The sequence below is a fragment of the Vigna unguiculata genome, chromosome 7 (assembly GCF_004118075.2).
Source record: "Vigna unguiculata cultivar IT97K-499-35 chromosome 7, ASM411807v1, whole genome shotgun sequence".
In the NCBI taxonomy this organism is placed as follows: domain Eukaryota; kingdom Viridiplantae; phylum Streptophyta; class Magnoliopsida; order Fabales; family Fabaceae; genus Vigna; species Vigna unguiculata.
Window position 1 is genome coordinate 23,106,398 of NC_040285.1, and position 15,451 is coordinate 23,121,848.

Sequence of the window (15,451 nt, forward strand, 5' to 3'; positions counted from 1 at the left end):
TTGTTGGTTCATTAACAGGTTAAGAAAATAAAAGTATACTTGGTTGAAATCAGCAACTTCAATAGGTTACACCTCTGGTAGAAAATTCGTTGCATTTAGCAACATTCTTCTTTCTGCTTATCTCTTCTTTGTCTCATTTACCATAGCCCATGACTTGTTCTCCTTCTTTAAGCAAGGAATTCTAGAACACATTAATGTTCTTCTATCTTTTTTCTCTTAATTTTGACTTTCATAAATCCTCCATGCCTTCCAAAAGGAGGTTTTGTTTGACCCTGCCTTGCAACTTCTCTTTCCCTAATTTATGGGGTCAAATCTACCCTTCATTTTTTCTCAAGTACATTAAAAAATATATTTAATTTTAATTCATTCTTATATGGTCAATTAATCACAATTTCCTATTGGGTTAATTTTAAATATTAAAAGTAATTATTATATTAGTTAACAAATTTATTATAGTTGATCAAATAATATAATATAATCTATATATTTATCCACAATGTAATTAAAAATAGAGATGAAACTATAAGGAAGAAAAGGTTGTATCAATATTGACAGATTTATTTATTTTAACAATCATACGAGGGCAGTATTGGAAGTTCAGTGCTGTGTAATTTTATATATAAAGTTCAGATTTTGGAGAGAGGAAAACAGAGTTCTAAACGGACTTCGAAAACCAAGGCTGAAATTTTACGAGAAATGGAGCTCTCTGTGATTGCTAGAAACATGGAAGAAGTTGTCTTGTTGGTCGATGATTTGAAATCGCTTTCTGGGATTTCTCGCTGTAGAATATGTCATGAAGAAGAATTTGAGAGCACCAAAACCTTGGAAGCTCCTTGTGCTTGTTCGGGGACAGTTAAGGTAAAATCCAGGTTTTCTTAACCTCGTATGTGTTTACTTTACTTTCCACAATCGTCTCATCTTCGTATTTTTTTTTTCCAGTTTGCTCACAGAGACTGCATTCAGACGTGGTGCAACGAGAAAGGAAACACAACTTGTGAAATATGTCTCCAGGTATGAACCATGAAGCTTTGGAACAAGTTTCTTTATTCTGTTTCTCACAAGTTTCAATCGATCATGATTTCTTGATGCTAATGCTGGTAATCCTCGTTTGTTGATAATGATAAACAAGGACTTGTCTGCGATCCCTTTTTCTGTTTAGCTTTTGGGTCAATTATTATTTTCTTAAGTGAAATGTTCATATATTATTTCACGAACTTGTCTCCTTCATTCATATCCTTGTTTTTGCAGCAATACGAACCTGGATATTCAGCAGTTCAGAAGAAATCGCAAATAGCTGAAGCAGCAATGACCATTAGGTATTCCCCAATTACATATTTTAATTCCCTTATTGAATATGTCACATGATTAATTTGAATGTAACCATTTATTTAATACAGTTTTAATTTTCTTGGTTGCAACGTGTCTCAAACCGCCTCTTCCGCGTGTGATTTAATCAAAGGGAGCTTATGTGTCTTGCAATTAATTATTTAGCCTTAATCGTATCAAATTTCTAAAATGTGGCTCCTGGACTAAGCTAAGATCATCATTGTTTTTCTCTCAAACCCAATTTTTTTAATCTTTTAGGTGCAGAAAGCTTTTTACTTGATGATTTGTAGAAGAATTTGAGAAATACTAAAATGTTAGTTTGAATTGTTTGCTTAACGTTGTTCCTGGTGTATTACATTACAGGGACAGCCTCCAAATTTCAATGTCTGAACAAGAACCGTTAAACACAAGAATAGTTGAGGGAAACAATTACTCGGAATGCACATATGCTGCAGATAGAAGCGCTGCTTGTTGTCGATCCCTGGCTTTAGCTGTAAGCATTATTTACTTGTAAAAATAAAAAAAATCAAAATATTTTAAAAAAATTATAATGTATTAAGTGTTTTACCTTTTTCTCTGGATTTATTGAGAGTGCCGTTGGGCAGTCCTACCTACTCTTCTTCTTGTTTAGATTTTTTTTTTGTTTAGTAGTGGGTGATGGTAAATCTTAAACATAAGATTTTCGTAAATGGCATTGAACAGTAGCATTGGCAACTGGCATTGTGGTACATAACATGATTATTTGTGTTGAATCATGATTAATAGGTCTGAGGTTGATTTTTAGAAATGGGAATGAATGAGTCAAAAACCCGTAGAATGCAATTATTGCCACCGGAATGGGCCAATTGTATGAAACTGGATTCAGAGTAGTGAATGCATTTATACCCGTTACATGGGAATTGGGCCATTCAGATTTTGAAAGTGTGTTTTAGTTTAAATTTGATTTAGTCGGCGAATGCGTTGTTAATGGGAATGCCACGCCACTACCGCACGCGGTTTTGTTCAGAGTCATATTAAATGACCATAACAATTTTATGATAAGAGTATCTTCTAATTCATTCTCTTACATAAAAAATACCATCAAATAAAAATATACATATTTAAAATTTTGAAAATGTACAAAAAGGAAAAAGAATTGGTTTAAAATAACCGGTGGGTATTTGTATTTGATTTTGCAGTTCACTCTTATCTTGCTTGTAAGACATCTTTTTGCACTGCTTACGAATGGAATGGAAGATTATCCATTTACAATTCTTACGGTAAGTAAGGACTTGATTTCAAGTTTTCTACTAAAATTAATATTTACTTTGTGAATCATTGAATTAACTTTGGATATTTTTAATTTTGTAGGTTTTTTTACTGAGGGCCAGTGGGATTATTATACCTATGTACATAATTATTAAGACGATCGGAGCCATACATAATAATATCAAACGTTATCATCATCTTCATCAGGTTCTAAAGTTTTTCTTTTTCATGCATTTATATTTTTTATTAGGGTATTTTGTTTATCGGATTATTACGAGTGACATGCTGAAATCACAACTAAAAAATGATTGTTCCTCTACTTATCAGGATTCTGATGATGACTCATCGATATCAGATGGAGATGAAGAAGAAAATGAGAGAGCAGATGATGATGCAATTTTAAGACATTCAGAATCATAGCTTGTAATTTGATTTGATTTGATTTGTATCAGAGCATTATGCTGATGCTCTGTCAAATTCTACCATTTTGAGGCATAAATTTACTGTAGAAAAAAAGAAATGAAATTTCCATCGAAGTGCAAATAGCTTTGTCGTATTTCTACTTTTCCCTACCAACCCAGGTAGATAAAACAACCACACTTGAAATTACAAATTGTTGGTTAAAACTTGAAATTACATGGCCACTTCCACTACAAACAAAACTGGCATGTCAGATAACGTTCTGTCTGTCTTATCGTACTAATTATTTGTTATACATTTTAAAACTACAGTTTTCCTTTTCTTAAGCTTATTTATTTGTTTTTGGTTGGAGTTAATTTGGAAGGTGCATGAAATTGTTTGATCTAAGAAAGAAGACGATCAGAAAATGAGAGAAAAATTTATAATAATTAATCAATGATGAATTTGATAAATTAAGAAAATATTTTAATTGATAAGAAGAAAAAAATTATCATTTTATCTTTATATTAAAAGTAGTTTAAATTAAATTGTAATTAGTGTAAAATATATTATAATCAAATATGAGTGACTGTTTTAAATGAAAAAAAAATTAATATTGACAAAACATATCAAATTAAAGTATGACTTTTACATTATTTGTTATTCTCAAATTTTCATCTTTTTTTTCTATTATAATATACAATTTTTTGGACTAACATCTATTTTGATATAATTAAGATCAAACTTGTAAATCACCTTTTTGGCCCCATAAAATGAAGTAACAAATTTTTATATTCAAATACATCTATTAATAAGTCTGAAAATCATAGTGATAGCTTGCTAGTCACAACAAACATTTTATATGAGAATGAATAATGGAAATAAATGAACAAAGGACAAATATGAAGCAAATGATGAAAAACTAGTACATGCATGAATAATAAGATATAAATTAATTATAACATCACTAAGAATCAACTATAAATGAAAGATTGTGTCATAATTCACTAGATTATGTCGTGGCCTAAAGGTCTCATCCAGAGAAACTCCAAATGTGCAAGAAACACATTTTATTATGGACTCATAAGAAGAAAATGGAACATTTATCCAACTTTTGTTTTTTATAATATAAATACAAGCAGAGTATAAAATAATAAATATTTTTTCATTACTTAACTAAACTAGTAAAACTATATTTTTGTTTCAAAATAGAAAATAGTTTAACAAATAAATGTTACTCTAATTTTTTTAATATGAATTACATTTCAGATTTCATATTATATATATATATATATATATATGTTTTTCTCTAATTTTATATGGTACTTACTATATATTTTTTTAAGATCAACATGTTATATTTACTTCGTACACATCTTAATGTAAGATATGCATTTGATTTTAGTATTATATATAATTTAAAAAAATTAATTATAAAATTTAATCATGTTATATTATTTCTTATTATCACTCATGAATTATTATGTCAATTTTATAATTTAAAACAAACAAATTCATATTTAAATATTATTTTTTAATCTAATTATAATTATTGGTATTATTAATTGTACTTTTAATAATATATTATTTTAATAAAATAAAATTAACATTAAATTATTTTATTTTATTTTTTATATATAAAAATATTTATAATTACTTATTTATCTTTTTCTCATATCATTACTTCTATTAAAATTTTTATTTATAAGAATATCTAATTATAACACTTAATTATAATCGTATAAATAAATTATTTACACAAATATAAAAATAATTACATTAATTTTTAATCTAAATTAGAAAATAAGAACTTCTTTTAAGTATAATAAAAATTAATTAATATTTTTAATATAATAAAAATTAATTAATTCTTTTAACACAAAATTAGAAAAAAAAAAACAAAGACCCATACGGGTCAAATACTAGTTATGGATAGAACGTGTGTTACAATTTATTTATGATTTTACTTTTTGGATAAATAATTAAATAAAATAATAAATAAATAAAATAAATTTAAATGATTTAAAAATGATTAATTTTAATATATTATTATTTATTAAATTTACAATATTAATCTACATTAATTAAAAATTTATCTGAACTTCAATTTATATTTTAAACATTTATTTCATTAATTATTTTTTAAATATATACTAATATGATAAATTATTTTATAATATTAATCAAATCAATTACATTGTTTAGTTATTTTCTTTCTTTTTTTTTCTTTCTCTTTTTCTAGATAACATTATTAATTTAAAAACAAAGATTGAAACATTCTCAATAATATATATATATATATATATATATATATATATTTATAAATCTTTATTCTGAAAATTACAAGAGTGATTTTTTGTGTTTTCATTCCATTTAGTTTTTGTTGAATTTTTTTTAAAAAATTGATAAAAAAAATTGACTATGATTGAGAGTATATACAGGAACTATTTTTCATGCTAATAATATCGCAACACATTGATAATTATATAGTTTAAAGCAATATTTAAAAAATATATATTGTGATTGTTAAAGATTCATCAGGTTTAGCTCCTAAAAGAGTAGGAAAAAAAAAAGGTAATCCAACACATCATTTGTTATATTAAAGAATACTCTTCCCATATTTAAAATTACAATATATCATACCTTTTCTATTCATATATTTGCATTTATTTTCATTTAATTAGGAATCTATAAAAATAGTATAATCATAATATAAGGATGTATTTAGTTTAGTTTTCTTTTATTCTTAGAAATTTTTACTATTTTAAATATTGGTTTTCACCCTTTGTATAAGGAAGATTTATTAGTTTTTTCTCTCATTTTCACCCTTTCTTCTATTTTATTTTTGCCGTAAAGAAAAGCTACATGATTGAACTTACATGTTGGCTTAGTTGACAAACATAAAAAAAAATGCATGGATTTGTTTTGTGTAAATTATTATTTGAGAATGAATATTATTTTAAACTATTTATTTTATTTTGAGTTATTTATCATCTCTAAGATTAAAATATTACTTTTTACTTTATTATTTCAGTAGTTTATACACCTTTTATATTTATGTTTGTTACTTATGATAAAAAATCATTTCTGATATGTTAATAAAACTCACCCAACTTTGTGTTTGTTAATGAAGATGTATTTTCATTTGTTTAATATTTTACTTAAACTAAAATGTACACGCGTGTTTAAATAAAACATTTTTTATTTGATTAGTATGAAGTATTTTAAACATTTTTTTTCTTAATTATTACATTTTAAAAGTAATATAATAAAGATTTAAAATAAACTAGATTACATAAAAACATTGAAATTGAAATTGAAATCTCTCCTAATTTACTATAATTTTGTGGTGAATAAAATATTTGGAAAATTTGGAGTTGAGATTATGAGCCTTTTCCGTATTAGAAATCAGGCAAATCCACATTTCCACAAATGTCCATATACAAAAATGGTCATTCATATATTTAGGAAACTTACAAGTAATGTTATTTAATTGCTTTAAGATAGTATATTTCATTACCTATTCCATCATTAAAATAGTAAGAATTAGTACCTTGTATAGAGTGTAGTATATAAAAACTACCACTGATAACTTTGTACAAAGCTTAAAAACGCAATGAAATTAAGTCACTTGAATTTGATGAAGAGTTTGGTAAACTGGAGGAGAACATGCCTTTAAATTTCATAATGTTTGTCATTAAAAAAAGTAATGAAAATTTAATATTTAAAAGTATACATATCTGAGTGGAAAAGTGTTTCAATTTATAATTATTTCCATGTTTTCAGTCTCATTCTGCAAAAAAAAAAAAAAAAAAAGGAATAGATTGAGTCTTCATATTCATATGATCAGAGATGATTAATTAACCATATATATGTCTTGTGCTTGAAGAAATTCTTTGATGGTTTGATTCTGTATTCAAATGATGTTAAGGCTAAACTAAATGTTCTAAACATTTAAACATTTGATATGAGTGTAAATGAAATTAAATTGAATTATTTTTTGGTAGATGTAATAGTGAAAAATATTAAAGTTTGGATTATAGGGAATATTTTATATTGCGTAGAGAATATAAAATATTTTGGGAGATATTTCCTCCTTATTGCTAAATTTTACCTTGGTAGTATTTTCACTATTTAGTATATCAAATCTGGAAGAATATGAGTTTATTGAGTTTCCAATGCAGACATAGACTAAGAAACTTGTGATCATATACAGAAGACTCAGAGAATCTCCATTTATCAATGGCCATGAGGCCTTCATCTTTCGTGATCCTACTGGTATTTTCATACATTTTATTTTTTGATCTTCTCTTTGTTATCATTTTAATGATATCTTCTTTTTCCTCATTTCACCAAATAATTTTCATGAAAATTGATTCATGGACACTTGAACCATCGAGATGGGGAAATAGGAAAGATAATGTTAATGTGAAAATGAGATGATTGTGAAAAAAAATAGAAAAAACAAATTAAAAATGACAATTAGGTGTAGAGTATTATTTATTAGTTTGTTTGATTATTTGAAGTAAAGCACAACCTAATTGCATAAAAAAACTGTTTATGTGAAACAAACATGTGATGCTAATTATAATTTTGTATGTTTTAGGCATATGGTGCTTTGTTAATTCTGATTTTTGTGACGCCATGCTCGTATGTCATAGTCCTACGTATGGAAAAACATGTGAAATTGTTGAACTCAAAAAACAGTGTCTGGCAATTGCAATCAGAAATTGAAGAGTTAGGTGAAGTGTTACGGCCAATGAAATCTTCGTCAACCAACATGGCAAGATTTTTTAGCTCAAACCTTGATGATACTACTAATGTATCATTCTCTGATATTAAGAACAAGGTTAGTTTATTGGTGCTGCTGTGTTTTAATATTTTTCAAAAAAAAAAATGAAATAAAAACTGTAGTTCGTGGATTTTATGCAGGACACATTGTGTTGAAAGTTATTATAAAAATTATTAGTATAACATGTAGCAGAATGAATTATTGATTTTTTGTTATCTTTCTTTCTATTCTTTTATATCGTTTAGTCGTTTTATTTATTGGTATTAGTATTATGTACAAATAAAAATATCAAAACTTTTCAAATACAGAGTTAATTGTATATTAGCTGTAAAAATTACCTAATTGCTAATAAAAAGGATTTTTCTAACTAGCTTTTTTTCATACATTTTACAACCCTTATGTTTTTTTTACTGATTTATGATTTATTTATAATTTTAATATAACTTATACTAATAATTATTATTATAATAATAATAATTTTTTTTATTATCGTAAAGAAATGGGCATGCACTTGTATTTTCACTATGTAAGACTAATAATATTTGATAATATCAATTTTATTATTATAATTACTATTTATTTGTTATAAATAACATATGCTTAATTTTTTAAATAAGGTATTTTAAAAATTTTAATATTTTAACCTGTACCTAACACTAAGAAATAAATAAATAAATTATACTAATAATATTGATAATACTAGTTTTATTATTGTAATTATTGTTTATTTATGATAACTAATATATAACTATTTTTTTCAAATTATATAATTGGAAATTTTTATATTTTAACTTGTACTTCATACTAAGAAATAAACAAATAAATAAATGAAAGGTAAAAAGAGAAGAGAAAAAAAAAAAAAAAAAACTCAATAATGCAATCCTGAATGTTTGTGCAGTAATGATTTCTACCCAACGTAAAAGATATTATTATTTATAATAATAACTAGAGTTTGTCTTTTTCATACTAAGCAAGTGTTTGATAAATAACTTTCTGGTGGGAAAATTTTTGCTTTGTATGTTACAGGTGGCTCCGTTTTTGTTTGCAGCATTTGAGACTGTTCCATACTTAGCCCAAATCTCATACATAGGTGTAGAAGGTTTATTTTTCTCCTACTACACTCATAATCATCAACTTCTAGCTATGTACTCCAACTCATCATCAATTTCAGTTGCCTCCAACAAAATCTTCATTCAACCTGTGAATCCTGAAACTGGAGAGCTTCATGGTGAACCCACAATCATGCTATCTAACCCCTTTATCAATGCAACTTGGATTGGAGAAGCACTTAATGTCTCAACTGGGTTTTACTCATTTGGACCCAACTGGGCCAATTCTGAATCTTTGTTCCTCACTTCAGCCAGAATCATGAGAAGAGGACTCATCTCTCTTGGCTTCTCTGCAACGCCAATAACTCATTCTGTTACTCGCATTGACCAACAACATGGCACAACCTCCTATTTAGCTACCAAAGATGGAAAAGTTGTTGTGCCAGGGATTCAACTTACCCATTTCCTCATTTCTAATGATACAGTTTCGTTTCAATCACTGAATGCAAATGGTGATCCCACAGTTAATAGGGGCACTGTCTCATGCAAGGATGAAGCTGCTGCTTCTAGTTTCAACATTAGAGATATTGCATATGCAATTCACTGCTACACCATCGATATAATGGGAATAGAATCGGTACGTTTTTACACTTGTACATGTTTATTGAACCACATATGCAAGAAACTAATTTCAAATGGAGGTATACAGTGTAGACTTTGTAATCTGTTTTGAATGACACTGGAACGTTCATATCTGATTTAAAAATGTTCAAATAATGAAACGTTCTTTGATTCTTTCGTTTAATCACATTTCAGGTGTATGTGTTGGGTGTCCCAGAAGAAGGATATGCGAGCATTGATCGGAATTACAAGGAAAAGGGATTGATGGTGTTTGTGGCAACAATGGTCACTATATTTATTGCTTTCTTCAGTTTTCTATTCGTAAACTGCAGAGCCTTTAGGCGAGAAATGCATTTGTGTGCCTCACTCATCAAACAGTGTGAAGCCACCCAACAAGCCGAGAAAAAGAATATGAACAAGAGCACCGCTTTTGCGAGTGCCAGCCATGATGTTCGTGCTTCTCTCGCAGGCATCACCGGTTTGATAGAGATATCTGCAGAGTTGGTTGCCCCCGGTTCAGAATTGGAGACCAATCTCAAACAAATGAATGGTTGTACCCAAGACTTACTAGGTATGTAACCCTAACAAATCAAATTCGGTCCGAGGAGTATCACGTTGACTAGAAATAAACTTTAAATGTAATTTAACCCTATAAAATCGGTTTAATGAATGAGATTTTACAATTTTTTACATACTTTAGATTGGTCTTGTTTAAATCTTACCTTACAAACCTTTTATGATGTCATAATTGAATGATAGGTGATTGGTGTTGGACATCCACGATGAATTCGTAAGGAATAGATATAGTAGTAGTCTTGTTAATTGTGTTTAGCAAACTAATGTTGTGATTGTTTACTCTTTATACTGTATTAGGACTGTTGAATTCTATACTAGACACAAGCAAAATAGAGGCAGGAAAAATGCAACTTGAAGAAGAGGAGTTTGATCTGTTTCATCTCTTGGAAGATGTAGTTGACTTTTACCATCCTGTGGCTGCGAAGAAAGGTGTAGATCTGGTGTTGGACCCTTGTAACGGTTCTGTAGTGGGATATTCACGCGTGAAAGGTGATAGGGGCAAACTGAAACAAGTTCTGTGTAATTTATTGAGCAATGCTGTCAAATTTACTGATGAGGGACACATAGCGGTACGCGCATGGACTCGGAAGCCAAAACTACTGCAGAACTCAACAGTCACTTTTAACCAATTTGGTTTCAAGCAATATTTATCATGCTTATTTGGTAACAAAACTGAAGCACGTAGTGACGTGGAATCCACGCGTTCAATCCAAGAAGATCCTCATTCTATGGATTTTATATTTGAAGTGGATGACACAGGAAAAGGAATTCCTAAAGAGAATTACAAGTCTGTTTTCGAGAATTACGTCCAAATAAAAGATACTGCTCTTGGCCAAGGGGGAACTGGCTTGGGACTTGGGATTGTGCAGTCGCTGGTAAGTACTATCGGTTTTATTTTATTTTTTTATCGACAAATGTTAATTGTTAGTATCATTGTGCCACATAGTGATTGTTTTAAAGGTTATATCAAAGATTAGGTGTGTGATTGATTGGTTTTATGAAAGTTTTACATTGAAAATGCCTGCTTGTTAAACTCTTCTCTCCACTAAAAAAAATTGTTTATGATTTTCTTTAGGTGCGTTTGATGCATGGAGATATTGAGATTGTGGAGAAGGATACTGGTGAAAGAGGGACATGCTTCAAGTTCAATGTGCTTCTCACTGTATGTGAGAATGAGGCAGTGTCAGATGGTAGCAGAAGGGAGGGTATTGGTTGTGGATCAGGAGATAGAATAATACAAGTTCAGGAGCAAACTATGAACGCTTCATGTTCTGGTTCTTCTAGAATTTGTTCCATGAGTCCTAAGTTACGAATCTGCAGCTCTAGTCCTAAGCCCGAGGCTTCCCTTGTGGTTCTTTTGATTGTTGACGAAGAGCGCCAAAGGACTTCACAAATGTTCATGGAGAGATTAGGGATAAAAGTGAAAGTTGTGAACACAGGGAAAGGTCTGTTTTATACTCTCAGGAAGATCAAGCTTAAGGCTAAGCATTCTAGTGCCCAAAATTCTCCAGGGTCTTCAGATTTGAGTTATTGGTCTACATCTCATAGTTCTCTCGACATAGCCACAAGAGTTTCTTTGAGTTCTATGGATGGAACTGAGCACATGCCTTTAGTTTTCAAGAAAACTGATGTGGGAGCTTCTCCTGGCTTCATTCTTGTTGTGATTGATGCAAATGCAGGACCATTTTCTGAGCTTTACACGATTGTGTCCAACTTCAAGAAAGACCTTCGCAACCCTTGTAAGGTTGTGTGGCTGGATAAGCCCTTTATGCGTAGAATCAACTTCAAGGCGCTTAATCAAGATGACATCGTGACATCGAAACCATTTCATGGTACTCGTTTGTTCCAAACCATAAAGCTCCTTCCTGAATTTGGTGGTTCATGGCAGAGCAATTCTAGTAGAGCAAAGAGGGAAATGAGTAATGAGAGAGCTACATTGAAGACTTACAAGGATCCAGGTTTGTCAAAATACACGTCTCCTCTGCTGGACACATCACAAGTGTGTTCTTCAACTGATGAAAGTACATTCCAAACTGGTGAACAAATTTTGAAGGGAAAAAGACCGTCCAAGGCAAAAATAACTCTTGTTCATCAAGGAGAAACACAAGAGATTGGAAACTCATCAGGGTCTCACAAACCCTTGAGGGGTAAGAAGTTTTTGGTTGCTGATGACAGTGCAATTTTGCGCAATATAGCTTCTGCTACTCTGATTTCTCTTGGTGCAACCGTGGAGCAATGTGAGAATGGTGAACAAGCTGTGAGGCTAGTTGATGAGGGTCTACCTCGGGAGTTTCCTAATCCTCCTTATGATTACATCTTAATGGATTGTCAGGTAATCACCATGCACTATGGTTTCTTCTATCTATGATTTGATTTTGTTGGAACAGCTTGAAATAATGATCATTATTTTATGACTGATAACTTTTAATGAGCATAATTGATTCAACAGATGCCAATAATGGACGGGCTTGAGGCAACAAAGTGGATACGAAAGATAGAGAAAGGTTATGGTGTTCGCATTCCTATCATTGCATTGACTGCTGGAACAGAAAGAATAACGATAGAGAGTGGAATGGACTATCACATGGATAAACCTATTAACAGAGAGGATTTACTTAAAGCCATCACATATATAAATGGTAAAATGTGACACAATGTACGTGTATATGGTTCTTTTGATTATATTTATGGTATGTATATATATTGAAGAATAAGAAACTGAAATTTAACTGATGTAACCGAAGGAGTTGAAATTTAACTATCCAGTTTGTGCAGTTTGCGATGAAGTTAATATGTTCCACAATGTGTCTACATTAACAATAGACTAAAAGTTTGGATATTGCACTCTAAAAATTAAAGTTAATACTGCTAAAAATCTTATTTTACTATTCGAACAACATCAATTCAAACATTAAAACAGGTTTAATGCTTTTATGAAGAAGAAAAAAATAAAAAAATACTTTTTAAAGGTGTGTTTTGTGATAATTCATGTAGTAGTGCGACACTACATGACTATTACTCTCCATATGGGGCAACCTGGATAAGCATGATATGGTGGCTTTCTTAGAAAAAGAAAGGGTTAATTATGTTTTTCGTCCTTCAAATTGTGCGATTTTGTTTTTAATCCTCAACTAACGTTTGTTCTAATTTGGTCCCTCATGTTTTGAAACGATTGGAAATGGTCCTCGTTTTTGGACGTTAGTTTTGTTTGACACCGGGCAAATGGATTGCCACATTTGAATCTCGTTTTAAGCTGTGTAATACGTTTTAAGCACGTCTTAATTAATGGAGCATAGTGTTCTGAATGCATATTCATGCACTGTTATGCCTAAACCACAGAAAATGCTAGACAGGGAAATAGAAAAAAGTGAGAATTGGCTTCCCGGGAATTCTAAGTTTGAAGTGACGCAGGGGTTCACTATGGAAAAGTTTGTTGTTGATAAAAGAAAAATAGCCAAAAGCGGTAAAGGCTTGAAACAGAGAGAAAAAGAGAGAATGATTTTTCTTATTGGTGATTTTGACAAAAGCAATGACAGTGAATATATACAGCATAGAGGTGGTACACCTCATTTGTTTTAAGAATCATCTCCTATGTACTACAAAATACAGCTGTAGAAACAGACAAAAGAAACCGTTATGCATAGGGCTAAATATTTCTATATGGGCTGCAGGGGCTGCAAGCTTGATTGTGCTGTTGTGGGCTTTTGATTTGATTCTTTTTCTTTTAGTTGATTTAAGTAACCATAGTTGTAGTTGTTATTTTTGGGATTTAGTAGGTATACCTTGTAGGCATGTTGTGGCAGCCATTAACTACAAGGTAGAAAACCCAGAGGCTTATGTTCATGCGTATTACAAAAGAGATGCCTATCAAGCTTGCTATGGCCCTCAAATTACCCCAATCAATGGACAAGCCAAAAAGTAATCAACCTGAACTACTGCCACCCATTTACAAAACTCCACCTGAGAGACCCAAAAATCTAAGAAGAAGGGAAATTGATGAACATGTCAACCATTCCAAACTTTCAAAAAAGAATACCATCAAGTTTAGTAGGTGTAAACAATTAGGATATAGGTAAACGCACATCTATGATATTTGCAATTTCTTTCCTTCCTAAGTACAGACTTCTGAATCTTTAATTCATACCCAAGGACACAGGGGCGAAACATAGTTGAGGCAGGGAGGGGCCACGCCCCTCCAAACTTTTTCATTCTTTCAATTTTTAAATTATATATGCTTAAAATTTGTTAATTATTTATTTTTAAATTTTTTAAATGCATATCTTTTTAAATTAGATAATAGTATATTGAAAAGTTAATAAAAATAAAATTAGGTATTTTTTATTTCTATTATAGAGTATAACATTTAATGTTAATAAATTATAAAATATAAAATCAAATATAATAAAGAAAATAAATTATTAAGATAATTTTTATTTTTTATTCTAATTGTCTTTTTAGTTTTTCACATGTTGTATTTATCTCTCATTTTTACCTAATTTCATTTTGTTATGTTGTGAAGAAACAAAAAAAAGTTAAGAAAAAATTTATTATCTATGTCCTCATTTTTTGTATCTTCTCCTTCCATTCTTAAAAAAGAAAAAAAAAAAGTAATTTTCTCCGGTCTCACTTGGTACTGAAATACGTTTAATATTTACCACTATCTTTTTATCTCATGACCCTTTTGTATATATATTTTTTTTTATAGACAATTTTTAATTGTGACTTGTTTATCATAATTTTTTAGTAATTATGTCTCTCAATTATTGGTTATATTATGATAAATTATTTTTAGTCTTAAACTTGTTTTTTAAATAAGTATATTAATGAAAAACAAAAAAATAAATTCATTTTTTAAAATTGATAAAAAATGAGTGAAGATTAAAACATGACAATATGGTTACTCATCGCATACATACGATGGACAATCCATTAAATAGTATAGTTTGTTTTATAGTTATAATTATACTAAAGTATTATTCATTGTTATTGAATGAGTGATAATAATGTTAAATATATAAATTTTAAGTATATTATTTTGGCTCCCCCATCAATTTTGATCAAGATCCGCCACTGCAGACGCATACAATTGGTAGTGCAGCTAGCAACACTGCAGGAATATAAACCAAAGCTCCACCAGTAGAACCAGATCCACACCTCGGGTTGCAGCAAACACGAACCAAGGAGAAAAAGCACCAACCATAAGGACAAGAAGAATGGCAGCACAGGTTTTAGGGTCTCAAGCAAGTACTGGAACTTCCGCATAACCCACGTGAATTTGAAGGAATCAAGCTTTTTTGTTGCCTTTTTTGTATGGTGGACCACTTTTTTGGAATATAGGGCATAGTGATAGTGGACCACTTTTTTAGATTATCGGGCATAGTGATAGTGGATAACTTTTTTGATTGAAGAACAAGAATTGGATTATTGTATTGAAAATTAT

At 29.8% G+C, this 15,451-nt stretch overlaps 2 protein-coding genes across 2 annotated transcripts; both read left to right on the plus strand.

Moving 5' to 3' along the window:
* Positions 1 to 663: 663 nt before the first annotated feature.
* On the plus strand, positions 664 to 3,115 carry LOC114192355 (E3 ubiquitin-protein ligase MARCH1-like). Its single transcript, XM_028082054.1, has 7 exons — positions 664 to 858; positions 940 to 1,011; positions 1,249 to 1,316; positions 1,690 to 1,819; positions 2,505 to 2,585; positions 2,677 to 2,781; positions 2,902 to 3,115. The coding sequence occupies exons 1-7, from the start codon at positions 697 to 699 to the stop codon at positions 2,992 to 2,994; spliced, it is 711 nt and encodes a 236-aa protein (XP_027937855.1). The 5' UTR covers positions 664 to 696; the 3' UTR covers positions 2,995 to 3,115.
* Positions 3,116 to 7,642: 4,527 nt separating this feature from the next.
* Positions 7,643 to 12,750, plus strand: LOC114191313 (histidine kinase CKI1). Its single transcript, XM_028080482.1, has 6 exons — positions 7,643 to 7,822; positions 8,792 to 9,451; positions 9,631 to 10,006; positions 10,309 to 10,886; positions 11,087 to 12,343; positions 12,461 to 12,750. The coding sequence occupies exons 1-6, from the start codon at positions 7,643 to 7,645 to the stop codon at positions 12,659 to 12,661; spliced, it is 3,252 nt and encodes a 1,083-aa protein (XP_027936283.1). The 3' UTR covers positions 12,662 to 12,750.
* The last annotated feature ends 2,701 nt before the right edge of the window (positions 12,751 to 15,451 follow it).